Source organism: Mauremys reevesii, linkage group 2 (assembly GCF_016161935.1).
Source record: "Mauremys reevesii isolate NIE-2019 linkage group 2, ASM1616193v1, whole genome shotgun sequence".
NCBI classification, from domain to species: domain Eukaryota; kingdom Metazoa; phylum Chordata; order Testudines; family Geoemydidae; genus Mauremys; species Mauremys reevesii.
The window spans coordinates 32,998,917-33,015,834 of NC_052624.1; the positions used below are offsets into that span (position 1 = coordinate 32,998,917).

Here is a 16,918-nt window from a genome sequence, read left to right on the forward strand (position 1 = left end):
TTTACTAAAAATACCTACCATGACTAAAATGTGGGCGGGGTGGACTGGGGATGCCGTGGGTGCTGGGAGCAGGGGTTGAGGTGACCCGAGACCCACTCTGGTGCTGGGGCAGGGGAGGTTGGCAGGGCTCCCTATCTGGCTCTGCGTCCCTGCAGCTCCTAGGGTGGTGGAGGCAGGGGCCAGGGCAGGGGATCCTCCACTGCTCCCACCACAAGTGCCAACTGCCACAGCTCCCATTGGCTGGGAACCGCAGCCAATGGGAGCAGGGCTGCACAGAGGGGGGGGGCAAGAGGGGCAATTTGCCCCAGGCCCCGGGCCCAGCAGGGGCCCCCACGAGAGTTTTTCGGGGGCCCTGGAGCGGGGTCCTTCACTCACTCCGGGGGGCCCGGAAAACTCTTGCGGGGCCGGGCGCAGGAGCTTCTTCCGCTCCCGGTCTTCGCCGGCGGGGGGGTCCTTCCGCTCCGGGGTGGAAGGACTCCCCACTGGTGAATTACCGCCGAAGCAGGACCCGCTGCCGATGTTCAGCTCGGTCTTTGGCGGTAATTCAGCGGTGGGGGGCCCTTCTGTTCCAGGACCCGCCGGCGAAGTGCCCCGAAGACCCGTGGCGGGGGCCCCCCGCCGCCGAATTACCACCAAAGACCGGGCTGAACTTCGGCAGCGGGTCCCTCTTCGGCGGTAATTCGGTGGTGGGGGGATCCCCGCCGTGGGTCTTCGGGGCGCTTTGGCGGCGGGTCCCAGAACAGAAAGGCCCCCGGCCACCGAAGACCCCAGGCCCCCGGAATCCTCTGGGCAGCCCTGAATGGGAGCTGTGGGGATGGGGCCTGTGGGCACCGGCAGTGCATGGGGTGGAGACGCCCCCTGCTCCTCTGCCACCTAGGAGTTGCAGGGGCCCCCCAAACCCCTGCTTCTAGCCTTGAGCCCCCTCCCACACATCCAAACTGCTGCTGCTGGCCCATGGGCTGACTGGCTCGGGAAGCCCCTGGGCCAGCACCAGCCGCTGCAGAAGTCACGAAGGTCAGGGAAAGTCACGGAATCTGTGACTTCCATGACAAACTCGCAGCCTTATATATAATCTGAGACTGCTAGTAGCAAATATCCCCAATGGCCAGTGATCAGACACTAGATGGGGATGGCTCTGAGTTACTACAGAAAATTCTTTCCTGTTGGTCTTGCTGAAATGGTCAGAGTCTAACTGACTGCCATATTTGGGGTTGGGAAGGAGTTTTCCCCCAGGTCAGACTGGCAGAAACCCTAGGGTTTTTTTTTGCTTTCCTCTACACCATGGGGCATGGGGCACTAACAGTTTAAAGTGGTGTAAATAGTGGATTCTCTGTAACTTGAAGTATTTAAATCATGATTTGAGGACTTCCGTAACTCAGCCTGCGGTTTATAGATCTATTAGAGGGGTGGGCAGGCGAGCTTCTGTAGCCTGCAATATGCAGAAGGTCAGACTACTATATTATCATGATGGTCCCTTCTGGCCTTAAAGTCTATGAGACAGGCTGTGAAGGGTCCTGAAAGTGAAGACAGGTAGCTTATGTTCAGTGTGATGGAAGGGGGAGACAGGGAATGAGATGCAGAGAGGGGTGACACAGCCAAAGTGATGAACCATGAAAATGATCTTTGCAGCAGCATTTAAATCTTTACTGCCTCACCCAGAGCAGCCTAACAGCCTTTTCTTTGCTAGCTATGGGCCTGGCCTTGGTTATTTTTAGTAGTTCTCTTTTTATCTGTTTAGTGGGAAGGGAATTATCCAATATAATCTCACATCAGCAGGGGGATCATGGGGAAGTATATTGCCAGGAGTCACCAGATATTGTGGGTAAATAATTATTTATGAGAACTTCCTTATGACCCAAGCCCTACCCAGGTCAATTAATCATCTAGGAGACACTGGAAGGAGGAGCAAGTACTTCAGCAGCGCTACCTAAAACAGTCCAGAGAGGCATTCACAGCCTTTACCCGCCACTTTTCCTTTCCTCCCAGGCACTACGTGTCTAGAGGAGCAGGACCATGGAACCACAGGGCTTAGAGACAATTCTTTCCTCTCCCACGCGGCGGCTTTAGGCAGCTAGCGAAGTGCAGATGAGGGCAGGCGAGATGCAGAGCTGCCCATCTCCCCTGCCGGGACCCGCTCGCGCCGGGGCAGGGAGCGGGGCCAGGAGCAGCCGGGGGGCGCAGGAAGCCAGGAGCGGGGCGCAGCGGACAGGCCATGGGGCCCGAGGAGCCGGGCGCGAAGGCCGGGACCCAGCAGCAGAGGCGGGGCAGCGGGAAGATGGGCTCCGAGTTGGACCCAGAACCAGGCCCCGGCCCCGAACCGACCCTCCCCCCGCACCCGCACGACACCTTTGCCCTGTTTCTCAGCCGGCGTTTCGCCCGGCTCGGGGGGCTGGTCGGCGCCCACCCGTGGCCCTTCCTGCTGCTCTCGCTGCTGCTCTCGGGCGGGCTTGGCGCGGGCTTCCGCTTCTTGCCGCAGAGACGCGCCAATGACATCGAGGGGCAGTTCACGCCGCTCGGGGGGCCCGCCAAGAGCGAGCGGCGCTTTGCCCGGGAGCATTTCCCGACCCGCGACTCCGAGCGCTTCTCCGGCCAGAGGCTGCTCACGGAGGGCGCCTTCGCCTCCCTCATCGCGGTCTCAGCCTCCGGCAACAACCTCCTGACGGCGGGAGCCTTCGGGGAGCTCCTGCGGCTGGACGGGGCGGTGCAGCGCCTCGCTGTTCCCGGGGGGGACCCAGGCACACAACTCTCCTACCCGGACCTGTGCGTCCGGAGCAACGGGTCCTGCAGCAGCCCCAACCCGCTCCTGGCGGCCGTGCAGGGCGAGCCGGCCCGGCTAGAGCCCCTCCTCCGGCAGCTCACGTACCCCGTGTTCGGGAGCCGCGTGTTCATGGGCACCTTCTTAGGAGGCGTTCAGCTGGCTCGCGGAGCGGGCGCCTCCCGGGTGCAGGCAGCCAAAGCCCTGAGGCTGGTTTATTACCTGCGAGAAGACGACGCCGCGGACCGAGAGAGGAGTTTGCAGTGGCTGGAAAACTTCCTCAAGCGCATCCCGGCTGAGCTGGAGGCTTTAAATCTCACCGCTGTCCAGGTACGGTGCCGAGCAGCCCCCTGGGTACGGAGCCCTCCCCGGGCTGTGCAGCGGGACGGGAGCCTCCGGCTGGAGCCTCCCCGCTTCGGGGGCGCCGGGCTCTGTTCCCAAACCCGGCACCCAAGCACGGATCCGGCCTAGGAGGAAAGGCGCTGAAATGCCGAAGGGAGGGGCCGCTTGTGCTGCACCTGCCCTGGGCTAGGTTGCAATGTTCACCCCAGGCCGGGGTGGGCAAACTACGGCCCGCGAACTGAATCCGACCCGCGAGCCGTTTTAAGCCGGCCCCTGAGCCGCACCACGCGGCTCGGCGGCGCTCAGGCCGGGCCGCAGGGTCATTCATCTTCTCTTCGACTGTATGATTAGTTTTAATTAATACTTAACTGTTTGTTAATTTCTTTCAATTCTTAATATGTGATTTTTAGCTTAGGGTTCAGAGTAGATAATTATAGCTAAAATCATAATTAAAATATTAAAATGAAAGTGCCTAAAATAACAATCTGAACCCGATTCCTATAATATTTTAATTATATGTATAAAACACAAGGGTAAAGAAAATTTTTATTTAACCCATTATATTTTTTTGTGGCAGGTGGCTTACTTTACCTCAGTATCCAGACAGGAAGAGTTTGAAGGAAATATCAGGAAGTGATCCCCTTGTTTTCCATAACATACTTTCTAACTATAACCTTTTCCATTACTTCTTGTTTAAGGTAAGCTCTTGTCTTCTGTTAATTATCTTTCGAACTTACTCTTCAATATCATTTATATATTTTTCATTTTACTGAAATGAATCAAAACAAACATAGAATCATAGGGTTCAAAGGGACCGAAAGGGTCATCTAGTCTGACCTCCACACAAGAAAGGAATCTTACACTTATACAGATTTTTCATGTTTTAGTAACTCAAATATTGCTGATGACCTGTATCTACATTAGAAAAAAGATTACATTTGCCAAGCAACCATACTAAATACTAAATTTAAAAATATGCCAAACAGATTTCTTTGTGTTTTTTTCAAATCATTTACATTCTTTTTCCATCTATTTAAATCCACATTTCAGAGTTGCAAACCTCAAACAAATACCAACTTAGATCAAGCCAACTGGAAAAAGAAGAGTTCATAATTAGTTCTTTCAGAAAGGACTCTCTTGCCTAACACAACGAGGCCCTGGTCCAGGGGTCAGCAACCTTTGAGAAGTAGTGTGCCAAGTCTTCATTTATTTGCTGTAATTTAAGGTTTCGCGTGCCAGTAATACATTTCAGATTTACAGGGGCCGGCAGATGGAACTCCAGACTGGCAGCAGGCTGAGCGGGAGTGGCGTCCAGAACCCCGGCTGGCAGGAGCCGGCAGATGGAACCCCAGACTGGCAGCGGGGACGGCAGATGGAACCCCAGATTGGCAGAGGGCTGAGCGGCTCAGCCTGCTGCCAATCTGGGGTTCTATCTGCCGGCCCCTGCCAGCCGGGGTCCCGGCCACCAGCCCCGCTCAGCCCGCTGCCGGCCCAGGGTTCTGTCCATCCAGGCAGGCAATGGGCTGAGTGGGGCCAGCGGCCGGGACCCCAGCTGGCAGCAGAGTGACAATAAAAATCAGCTCTAAAGGTTCATCTAGTCTGACCCCCATACTTATACAGATTTTTCTGAAGTAATTTAGCACGTAGAGGGACCAATTCTGCAGAAGCACATACTGGGTACAGAGGTCCTTGGCCATGACAGCAGGTGTTCAAATATCCATCACAGGTGTGTAGACTAGGCAGTGTTTTCTGTGTACCTTAAGTTTGAACACTGACACAAAATGGAACAAAATAGAATGAAAGTGAAAAATAAGTGGGGTGCCATTCATAAGCTTCTTTGCAACTGAAGCTGTCCTCCGTCAGGGTGTGCGGATACCATTTCCTATGTATCTAGTTACTCCTGCTACGTTGCAGGACAATCTGAAAATATGGATTTGAGGCAGTTCACAGTGACCAAAATGAGTTTCTAGGCTGCCAGGTTCCAACGTGAAAATCTTTCCCTCCTGCACCTATGCATCTGTCTGTAATTTTGGCCTATATAAGATCAACATTTCAGTATGTTATCCTTAATTTGAAGACAACATTTTGAAACAAAGACAAATACATATGAAATATTCAAGTAAAAGGGTGTAATATGAATATGTGCATTTTTCTGAGTTTCATGTTTTGATAAATTATCAGTTTTACATTGTTTTAGGGATGGGAACATCTCTTTATGGTAGTTTGTCATTTGTGAATACTCTAGAACATTTTTATGAAGGTTTTGGGATTCAATACACTAACATTTCATGTAAAACAAAAACTAGAAAATGAACTATTCCAAATATATAAAGATATGTTCTCCATTTTTAATAAAAGCTAAATTAGGAAAGGTTTAGTCTTCTAACTGTCCCTGGGCTGAAGTTATTATTTATGATAAGGCAACACCAAACATTAACTTAACCATAAATTCCTTTATTAAATCCAAAGGCCAACTACTGTTTCTACAATTGTTTTAAACACATCTAAAAAGTCTAGACAATAAACAATTTACTACATCCAACACAGTAACACACATCCATAAGAATATGGTCAATTATACTTACAGATGGACCAGACCAGAGAATAGTCCTCTCATTCTGGTCTGTCCCAGCTTGATTGGCCCTGATCTGATAAAGATTCTTCAAATTCACAGCTCTCTTCTTTCCCTTTCAGCTAACCTACTAGCGTTAGCAAAAAAAAAATCCCAAATTTGAGGCAGTTTATCCTTACTTTCCTTCTTCTAGTCTTCCTTTCTTATCTCCTTCACCACCACCACCCGTTGCCTACCAGCAGAAGAGTGGGAAGATTTGTGCTTGTTTCTTTTAAGATACCTTTTTTGTTCTTGTTATTGCCGCTCTTTATTTTATAGTTACTTTTTGAACCATACATCCTTCCCCCACTACATTCTTATAAATCATCATTCTCAGAGCCTTCTTTTACTAGTTGATTGGGACCTTTTCCTTACTAGCCTTAAATCATAAAGAAAATATATATTTTTCTTAACCAAATTTAAGATAACTTTAATTTCATAACTATCCCTAAAACTTTTAAAATCACAAAGCAATCTTTTCTTAAGTTAGTTTCTTAAACAGTCAGATTAAACATGACACAAATAGACTAATTTGGCCTCTGTCCCCAATTCAGAACTTCCATTTGTGGTCTACGAACTATCAGGGAATTAATATGTTAGCCGTAATTTTGTTTATTTGCATTAGTTAAATACTTAACTTTTACAACAGAGCTATTTTGCTCAATCCTGTATCTAAATGGCTGAACAGTTCATTTTTTAGCATGGCCTTTTTGATTTATGAAAGATTTTGGAACAAATGCAAATTTCAGAAATCTACCATGTGATCAATTCTTCTGTGAGCACAAAAGAAAGTCCATGTCCATATTTATATTCCTCATTTTTTATTTTCCTCATTGCAGCTCATTTATCAGTATTAATCTTTAATATTTCAGAGGTTTTACCATTTCTTATTTAATAAAATGTACTCACTGAGTGTATTGTGATAGTGTTAAAGAGTCACAGAAACAGTCATTTTCTTAACATTGAAGAAGGAACTTTATTAGAATAAAGAAAACGGTATTATCCTTATACTGCCTCTCTCTCTCTTTCCTTCACTTTAGAGCTTCTGTCCAGGATCTTTTAAAATTTAAAGAAATGGCACACATATCCTCACATGTGAGCCATCAGCACATACATACTTTTTCTGTATAAACACTCTTTAACAGAAATTAATATTTAACGAGAAATTATAGATCCAGATGAGTTACCAACTTCACTAGTCATCCAGATTTCTGGCCTTGAGGAGGGTTTTTCCAGTTGATTTGCTTAAATTATCAGAGTAGAACTTATCTTATTAAAAGCCTCTTTACAAATCAAGGTTGTTTCTGCTCCTGAATCAATTTTAAATTTAACTATAATATTGAAATCTTGAGATCCAACCCTATACATGAATGCTGTCTTTGAACAGAGATCCCAGAAAATAGGCACTCATCCTTGCTTGGCATATTTCCTTGACTTCTTTTCTTCCACGGACATGTTCAAATATCCTTATTACTTTTTCTACATATGCTTCTACTGTGTGGGCCAGTGGTTCTCAACCTGCATCTCACAAGCTGCTTGTGCCCAATCCGCACAGAGCTGAGGCCGATGTGACATCCTCAGGGCCATACAGGTAGTATTGTATGTGGCCCACATATGTTATGTTTCCATTCTTGTGGATGTTCTCTGAACTCTTTCCAGTTTATCAACATCCTTCTTGAAATGTGGACACCAGAACTGGATAGAGTATTCTGGCAGAAATCACACCAGTGCTAAATATAGAGGTAATATAACCTCCCTACTTCTACTTGATATTCCCATTTATACATCAAAGGAATGCACTATCATTATTGGCCAAAGCATTGCACTGGCAACTCATGTTCAGCTGATTATGCACCATGACCCTCAAGTATTTTTCAGAGTCACTGCTTCCCAGAATAGAGTCTCCCATCCTGGAAGAATGGGCTTTGTTCCTAGGTCTATAACTTTACTTTTGATTTTAACTTTATAACTTTAACCTTAACTTTTGGCCTTATTAAAATACATATTATTAGCTTGCACCCAGCTTAACAAAAGATCCAGATCTCTGTATCAGTAACCTGTTCACTTCATTATTTACCATTCCCCCAATCTTTGTGTAATCTGTGAACTTTATAAGTGATAATTAAGGCTAAGATTATGTCACAGAGGATGGAATCCATGTCTTCCAGAGACCTCTGTAACATTTTCCACTTCAGACCCAGGGCGGCTGGGCTAGAGCTGTCAGCCAGCAGGGGGAGCTCTCTACTGCCACAGGCACCAAAGACCCACCAGAACTACCAGCCATGGGCCCTGAAGTTCTGAGTGGCGGCAGGGGGCCCCTGCAGCTCCCAGCCACCACAGGCAGCAGGGGGATCTTTCAGCTCTCAGGCACCACAGGCGGTAGGGCAGACCCCAGCAGCTCCCAGCTACCACAGTGGCGGGGGGGGGACCCTGTAACTCCCAGCCTCCATGGGCAGCAGGGGGACCCTGGAACTCCCAACCACCACATGTGATGGGTGAGGGGGAACCTGGCAGTTCCCAGGCAGCGTGGGCAGCAGGGGGACCCCAGCAGCTCCCAGGCACCGTGGGCAGCAGATGAGGCCCACGGTGGTGTGAACGTTGGTGGGGGACCCAGGATCTTTGAGCCACCAGGGGCATGTGGGAGACCCTTGAGCAACAGCAGCGGTGGGTGCTGGACACCCACCCCACCCATCCCCATTTTGTCGCAGTCATTTTTAGTAAAAATCAGGGACAGGTCTCAGGCTTCCATGAATTTTTGTTTATTGTCCGTGACCTGACTGTGACTTCTACTAAAAATACCCGTGACAAAATCTTAGCCTTACTGATGATTTTATGTTTCCTTCCATGCCATTGATAAAGAGTCCAAAGCCAAGAGCTGTTCGCAGTGGGACCTCACTAGGCATACAACTGCTTGATGATGAGTCCCCATTTGCAACCTGTCAATTCATTTTAATTTAATTTCAATTTTAATTCATTTATAAACAGTTTCAGTTTCGCTCCTAATGAACTTGTCTGGGCATTGCTGTTCCCTGTGTAAGACACATTATGGATCAGAATCTTGTGATGTGTTTCTTCCTCTCAGGCCATTCCATGTGCTTACCAAGACTTGTGGAGAGCAGGAACTTTGGCATTTTCTTTTCCTCTTATTTATGTCCAGAATTAGTCAACTGCTGACACCATGGCATATGGCATATGTAAAGAATCACAGAAAGAAATACTGTATCCTAAGAGCAGAAAAGCTTTATTAGAATAAGTAAAAAATATTATCACTAAAGCAATTTGGTTCCTCTCTGCTTCACTGTAAAGTTTCAATCTACAACTTTCCCCAGCCCTTTCATGTCTGCTTTTCTGCGAGAGATTTAAAGCAACAATTCCTATAGCCATGCACTAGTCAGGTGTGGATGATCAGCAGGACATTTTCATAGCTAAAGAGGTTAATTCTGTGAGCCACTGAGCATCTCTTGCAAGATGCTTAGATACTGCCTTGATAGGCATGGTATAAAGGGATTCTATAGACAGAGACAGAGTCCTCTTTACTCACGTTAATTTCAGTGGGGATTGATAGTCCTCAGGATCTTGCCAGATCAAGCCTTGTGTTTTCATTTATGAAGGACTAAGATGCACTAAAAGCATTTATTTCACACCAAACTAAGATATACATTCCCAACATAACCTGCATACTTTTCCAAGCAATGTATTAAACAATGGGGCCAAAAGAAAAATTATTGGCTCCTGATAATATTAATCAGATTTGGACTCACTAGCACGAGGACCAGCTGGGAGACCCCTGGACTCTGTGAAGGATAGAGAAGCTATTACAGAGCTGTGTAAGCTGTGAAGCAGCACTGCAGCCTGAAGCAGGGTGCTTAATATTGGTCTGGCAGAGAGGCAGCATGCTACGGCCCACATACTCTCATCATGGGAGCCAACTTGCTGCTCATAAGAGAGCCAAAGACTAGACATCCTGGAAACTATCTCAGAAGTGGGAGACAATGTCCAATTGAATGGCTGCCCTAGTTGAGCCTTTCCCTTGCTGCAAAAGGCAGAAGCTCAGTGGCAGAGCTCAGAGCTCTGCCTTTCACTCTTTCCCTCCAGACTAAAACAAAGCCCTCAGGTTTCTTGCCTATGTCCATTTTCTTTTTCTTATCTTCTCTTTTTTCCCTTATTATCTCTGCAAGATAATGAGAGAGAAGGAGAAAGAGAACTGGAGAAAGGACTCCACACTTCCAAGGCAAGGAGGCAAAGAAAACTGAAAGAAGAGGATCTGGTTGAGGTTTACATAAGCAGGGCAGAGTTCACAACTCTTTGTTTCCCAGTAGGTGGCATCATAATACTTTGACTTTTATCCATCCTTGTACAGTAACTCCTCACTTAACGTTGTAGTTATGTTCCTGAAAAATGCGACTTTAAGCGAAACGATATTAAGCAAATCCAATTTCCCCATAACAATTAATGTAAATGGGGGGGTTAGGTTCCAGGGAAATGTTTTTCACCAGACAAAAACTATATATATATATATATACACACAGTATGCGTTTTAAACAAACAATTTAATACTGTTCGTAGCTATGATGATTGTGAAGCTTGGTTGAGGTGGTGAAGTTAGAGGGTAGAAGAGGGTGGGATATTTCCCAGGGAATGCCTTGCTGCTAAATCAGTGGTTCTCAAACTTTTGTACTGGTGACCCCTTTCACATGGTAAGCCTCTGAGTGCAACCCCCTCATATAAAAGTTATTTTTATATATTTAACACCATTATAAATGCTGGAGGCAAAGCAGGGTTTGGGGTGGGGGCTGACAGCTCACAACCCCCCATGTAGTAACCTCGTGACCCCCTGAGGGGTCTCAACCCCCAGTTTGAGAACCCCTGTGCTAATTGATGAACTAGCACTCGGCTGAGCCCTCAAGGGTTAATACATTGTTGTTAATGTAGCCTCACATTCTACAAGGCAACAGGAATGGAGGGCAGGGGAGACACAGGGCCGGTACAACCTATTAGGCGACCTAGGCGGTCGCTTAGGGCACTAGGATTTGGGGGGTGGCATTTTCTTCAGTGGCGACCATGGCGCCAGATCTTCGGCCGCCCCGGTCGCCGCCGGCATTTAGGCGGAGGGAGCTGGGGCAGGGGGGCATGGGGAGGGCCGCCTGCAGCAAGTGAGGGGGGGGCGGCACACAGGGGAACTCCCCACCCCAGCTCACCCTTGCTCCGCCTGGGAGGCGGGAGAAGTTAAGCAGCCACGGCGTGCTCGGGGAGGAGGCGGAGCAGGGGTGAGCTGGAGCGGGGAACTGCCGCATGGCTCCTCGGGCCGGGGAGGGAAGCTGCCACGGGGAGGGCGCCTCAGGGTGGAGGGGGTGGGAGCGGCCACACGGCTCCCCAGGGTGAGGGGATGGGGAGCTGCACAGAGGGGGCGCCTCAGGGCAGGGGGGGGAGCTGCCGCGGGGGGGGGGGTGCCTGAGGGACGGGGGCATGGAGCTGCTGCAGGGCTCGGGGAGCGGGGAGGGCACAAGGTGGAAGTTTCGCCTAGGGCGCGAACCATCCTTGCACCGGCCCAGGGGAGACAGCATAGCAGACAGAGACAGACACACACCCTGTGTGCGGGAGAGAGAGAGATGCACACTGCCCCTTTAAGTAAGCTGACCCACTCTTAAGTGCACTGTCTTTTTAAGTGGATCAGGAAGTTGAGAGAGCAGCTTTTGCCGCAGGCTCTCTCTGTCTCTCTCCCTCCCTGTCCCCACCCTTCTCTATATGGAGAAGAAGGGGTAAGCGGGGTGTAGGAGCAGGGGGGCACCCTGACATTAGCGCTCCCCCCGGAGAGCAATCAGGAGGCTCAGGGAGCAGCTCCAAGGCAGAGGGCAAGAGCATCACATAGGGAGAGGGACAACTGCAATTGCTAGCCTGCTGGCAGCTGCAGCACAGGGAACTTAGGGGAGTAGGGAGCTGATGGGGAGCTGCCAGTCCACCCTGGTTCCAAGCCCCCACCAGCTAGCTGCAACGGGCTGCTCTTCTTGCAAGCAGTGGACAAAGCAGGCGGCTGCCAAACAACATTAGAAGGGAGCATTGCACAACTTTAAATGAGCATGTTCCCTAATTGATCAGCAACGTAACAACGAAACAACTTTAACCGGGACGACTATACGATGGGGGAAGAGAGAGGTACAACAATTCTGCAGTCAGTTAAACTCATGCAACTACACTGTGGTTATGCTGGTTAAATTGAGGACTGATTTGGCCCATGGGCTGATTTTAACATATTTGTTCCTGGTGCTGTCAGTAAAGTATTAATCAGAATCATGCTTTCAAAGTTGCTTTGATTAAAAAATTATAATGGATATATTAGAAGGATTTTGCATGCTAGTGCATATATATATATATATATATAAGCATGCAAAAATCTAAACAAGATGCTTTTTTACACAATTTTCCAGGGTTGACTGTGTACGAAATAAAGTATGGGTTGCAGCATTTGGAGTGCTGTCTTCTGGGTTAGCTGTGCTAAGCAGCTTTGGACTGTTGCTGTTCTGTGGGGTACCATTTGTCGTGACTGTGGCAAATGCACCATTTCTTATACTGGGTAAGTGAAAAAAATGGGTTTGATGAAAAAGTGGAAATGCAAAATATGCCTTGCGGGAGACCATTTTAACGTAGCATGAATCAGGAATCAGCACAATTAAAAGTTAAGACCACTGAGTAAATTCATCATTTTCAAGGTGTTTGCCCATTCTGGTATTCAGCAGTGCAGAATGTTTAAAAAAGGGGGGGGGGAGGGGAGAGGGCTCAAGTCTCTATGGTCATAGAGGAGGATACAATATCAGAGGGCCATTCAGCTCAGTGTGAGATTGGAGCTGGATCCATGCTCCTGAAAGCTGTTCTATATTTCCATATCATGAATGAGGGATATACCTTATCGCCCCAGCCATGCTCCTCTTTCAGAGAAATGTTATGAGAGAGAGACAGAGGGAGAATGAGAGAGAGAAATCTCACCTAAAGGCAAGGTGCAATGGGAAATGTAATACATTAGGTCATATATGAGTTGGGGGGGGGTATTTTCTCTGGGTCCATAACTTCACTTCGTGTCAACACAATGCTTATTGCTCAGCTTTCTTCATTACATTTACTGGCTTAACCTACTTGTTTTGCATTTTTGCTATTTTCCATTAGAAACTGATGTTGATGGTATGTACAATAAGCTATTAACCTTTTCCCTTTTGTAGGGGTAGGTGTTGACGACATGTTCATTATGATCTCCTCCTGGCAACAGACTAATCCTAAAAATAAAGTTGAAAAGCGGATGGCTGAAACTTATGCAGAGGCAGCAGTGTCTATCACAATCACCACTCTCACTGATGTTTTAGCCTTCTACATAGGGATCATGACTTCCTTTCAGTCTGTGAAGTCCTTTTGTCTCTACACAGGAACTGCTTTCATCTTCTGCTATTTATACAACATCACATTCTTTGGAGCTGTTCTTGCTTTAAATGGTAGAAGGGAAGAAGGCAACAGACACTGGTTAATTTTCACAAAAGTGAAGGACATTGTTCAGCCTCATCGCTCCTGCTTGTACAACATGTGCTGTGTAGGAAGCTTTTCTGATAAATCTTCTGGGAGAGAAGATGAACATCCAATGAACAAATTCTTTAGGAAATATTATGGTCCTTTCCTTACAAAGATCTGGACCAAAGTGTTTGTGGTGTTGCTGTATGGAGGGTTCCTGGCTACTAGTATTTATGGGTGTACTCAGATGAAGGAAGGTATAGACCTGCGAAATCTGGCTAGTGATGATTCTTATGTCATTCGGTACTATGACTGGGAAGATGAATATTTCTCAGAGTACGGTCCTAGGATTATGGTCACTATCACAGAAAATGTACCTTATTGGAATCTATCCATTCGTAATGACATTGAGAACTGTATGGAGTCTTTAGAAAATAACTCCTACGTGGACAAGAGTCTCTCAGAGTCATGGCTACGAATGTATGAAAATGTTGCTAGAATTGGTTCACTGAATATAGATACTAAGGCATTTTTCATGGGTAATTTATCTGAACTATATAAATTATTTCCAGAGTTTGAATGGGACATTGATATTCGCTATAAGGAAATAGCAGCTTCATGTTTTTTCATTCAAACAGTGAACGTTACTACTGCAGTTGATGAGAAAAACCTTTTACACCAATTAAGAGACCTGGCCAAGGGCTGTAAGATCCCATTAATGGTATATCACCCAGCATTTATATACTATGATCAGTATATCGTAATAGTGCCAAACACCATTCAGAATGTTGGAATTGCTTCTGGAGTCATGTTGTGTATTTCCTTGCTGCTTATTCCCAATCTGCTCTGCTCCTTGTGGGTAACTTTTGCTATTGCTTCTGTTATTGTTGGCGTTACTGGTTTCATGACATACTGGGATGTTAATCTTGATTCCATATCTATGATTAACCTTGTCATTTGCATCGGATTTTCAGTAGATTTTTCTGCTCATATATCTTATGCATTTGTTTCAAGTGAAAAGTCAACTATGAATGAGAAGGCAGTTGATGCACTGTATCTTCTTGGCTACCCAGTGATACAAGGTGCTATCTCCACTATATTAGGAGTAATTGTGCTGTCTGCAGCACAAGCTTACATCTTCAGAACATTTTTTAAGATTATGTTTCTCGTTATCTTATTTGGAGCTGTTCATGGTCTTGTTTTTATTCCAGTATTTTTAACATTTTTTGGAATTTGTGGCAGATCAACAAACAAAAGAGTAAATATCAAAACAATAGGAGAAGACAGCAACTCCTTTAGTAACACACAAAATCCGAATAATGTTAGGTGTTATGAAAACCAGATTGATAGTAATGGAGACAGTTTTCTAGAAGACAATATTATTAGACAACCAAATGATATAGGAATGGAAAAGCCAAACAGTGACTACCTCCACTCCAATTTCTTTCCAGTTTCACAAAATCATGACAGCAATTCCTTCCTCTATCAGAATAATGCAGTAAGGGTTTACCAAAAACAAATCAAACAGCTTCATGATGAAGGTAAAATAAATCCAGATTGCCCATAAATGTATTTACAATTTAAAATACAGCATATGAGCCAAAAAGTACATGTTGTAGGTTTCAAAACATTAATCACCAGACTTAAATTTATATTGTATGAAAATGTCAGTTTTCTACTGTTCAGGTTTAACACTTAATGGGAGTAGCTCGAAGCCCACTAGGGAACGTTTAATGCACCATAGTGGGGTCCATGTGGACAGTTACTGCACAGCATGCAAGTGTGCAGTAGATTTATACCAGTTTGCCATGCACAAACTGTTCATCTAGATAAGCACTTAGATCATTAGAGAAAATGTGTGGGTCAGGTAAAATGATATCACAAAATTAAAAGATTACCAAACAAAAACACTTCGTTAAAATACATTTAAAGTTTAAAAAGTGTTTCAATAGAGTCCAGATAAAACCCTTCCAAAACGACACTTTCCTTTACCAAAATGCTACAGAAAATATTAAGAAGTTTGGAGATCATTAATTAAGAGCGCCACCTAGTTCCATACTGCTGTGTAATATTTTGTCACTTATTATAATCCCACTTTACATAATCCAGTTACCAACCTTAAATTTTCCACTCTGCTGTATTCTCTGAAGGCTATATGTTCTTGGGTGTATTCTGTTGAGTTTATATATTCTTTGTTAAATGACCAGTAAATATTTCAAAAGAAATATAATCCAGGGCATGTTAAGTTGTGCCAGCATTATTTGGGCTTTCTCATAGTGTTCTTTCTTATGAAATTTAAATGTAGGGTGCACTATATTACCATGGAAGCAGACAGATTTTTAAAGTGGTTGATTGAAAACCAGGCCTAGGAGCAGCAGCAGCACTTAAGTACTACAGCAACTGGCAACTCAGGAACAGTTGCACCCCAGCAGAAGCACCCCAGCAGAAGCACCCCAGGACCTCCAACTGGAGAAAACGCAGTAGATTGGATGGACATACAGATGCTGGTTTCAGAGTGAAATGTGTTCTCCAGGGACACAGTTGAGGTCAGCACGCAATGGTTTTGGGATCTCTGGTAGTGGTGGCTAAAACTTGAGATCCACTCTTCTGCAGGACCTGTTTAGTTATTGGTGGTGGAACATTTTAGAAAGATTCTGCCAGGCAGGCCAGGAGAATGGAGCTGTTGATGTCATACCGAACAGATAGTTGCAGATGTGCATCTCGTGGAAGACGATATGGCAGCTGAACCCCTCCCAGGGAATAGCATTTCCTCAAGGGAAAGGTGCAGGATCTCTTTTGTAACTGCGGAGCCAACTGATTTGACCTGCCTACAGGAGAGGTTGTAGTGAATTGAAGGCCTATATACTATTATCCTGGCTGTGGATGCAGCATGTAGAGTTGAAATTGTAGGCTCAGTGGTGTTCTGGGTTAGGTTGAGGGAGGCTGGGGAGATGTTGTTATCACCAGTCCATGTGACATTTGAATCAGCTCACCATGTGGGTGTGCTCTTTTTGAGATCAGGTGTGTGCCAGATTTTGGGCAAGCAGCTGATGTTAACTCCACAAAAGGTGGCTGGGACTCTGCAAGTATCCCTAATTAATGTGTGTCAGGGTATGCCTCATTCCATGAAGGGCACAAGTTGCTCCATGCTGTGCAAGTGCCCCTATGTGGGCCCAGTGCAGATTTTTCCTGATGCGTGCCAGCTGCCTATTTATCCATGAGGCATTCCTTTTTTATTCCTTTCAAGGTCTACAAATCCTCTTCATAGAAGCTCAAGAGAGGAGATCATCTCTTGTCAGTTCTTCAAGGGAAGTCTGGGGGTGGGGGCGAGTTCTGCAGAGGCAGACTGGCCAGTCACATCTAATTGTGATAGGGACAAAGAGGAAGATTGTTCCTCCAGTGAGGGCAGATTGCCATCAGATGAGTTTTGTGGTGATGGTGTTCTTGCGTGGCAGTGATAGACTGGCAGCCCACTTCCCTCCCTTTGGGCCATCACAAGTGTTGGGGAAGAAAGCGGAGGAGACTGGAAGTGGGATGGAAGCTCTGATGTTACAACCATCATTCTGACAGTATTTACTTCCTCCACATATACCTGAGAGTCTGCACACCTGGGTATTTGGCTGGAGGTCTCCTGAAAGGCCCTGACTTAACTAAGTCCAACTGGTGGTACTAAAAGGCCCGACCAATATTTAAAAAGTAATTGCTTAAGTAAGCCAAAA

The 16,918-nt window shown here is 46.3% G+C and overlaps 1 protein-coding gene across 1 annotated transcript; it reads left to right on the forward strand.

The window, feature by feature from the left end:
- Positions 1–1,916: 1,916 nt before the first annotated feature.
- LOC120397380 (patched domain-containing protein 3-like) lies at positions 1,917–15,372 on the forward strand. The gene is given in 5 exon segments (XM_039523121.1): positions 1,917–3,085; positions 3,675–3,723; positions 3,726–3,795; positions 12,134–12,279; positions 12,920–15,372. Coding segments are annotated over 5 exon segments (2,985 nt in total). The 5' UTR covers positions 1,917–2,212; the 3' UTR covers positions 14,767–15,372.
- Positions 15,373–16,918: the final 1,546 nt, after the last annotated feature.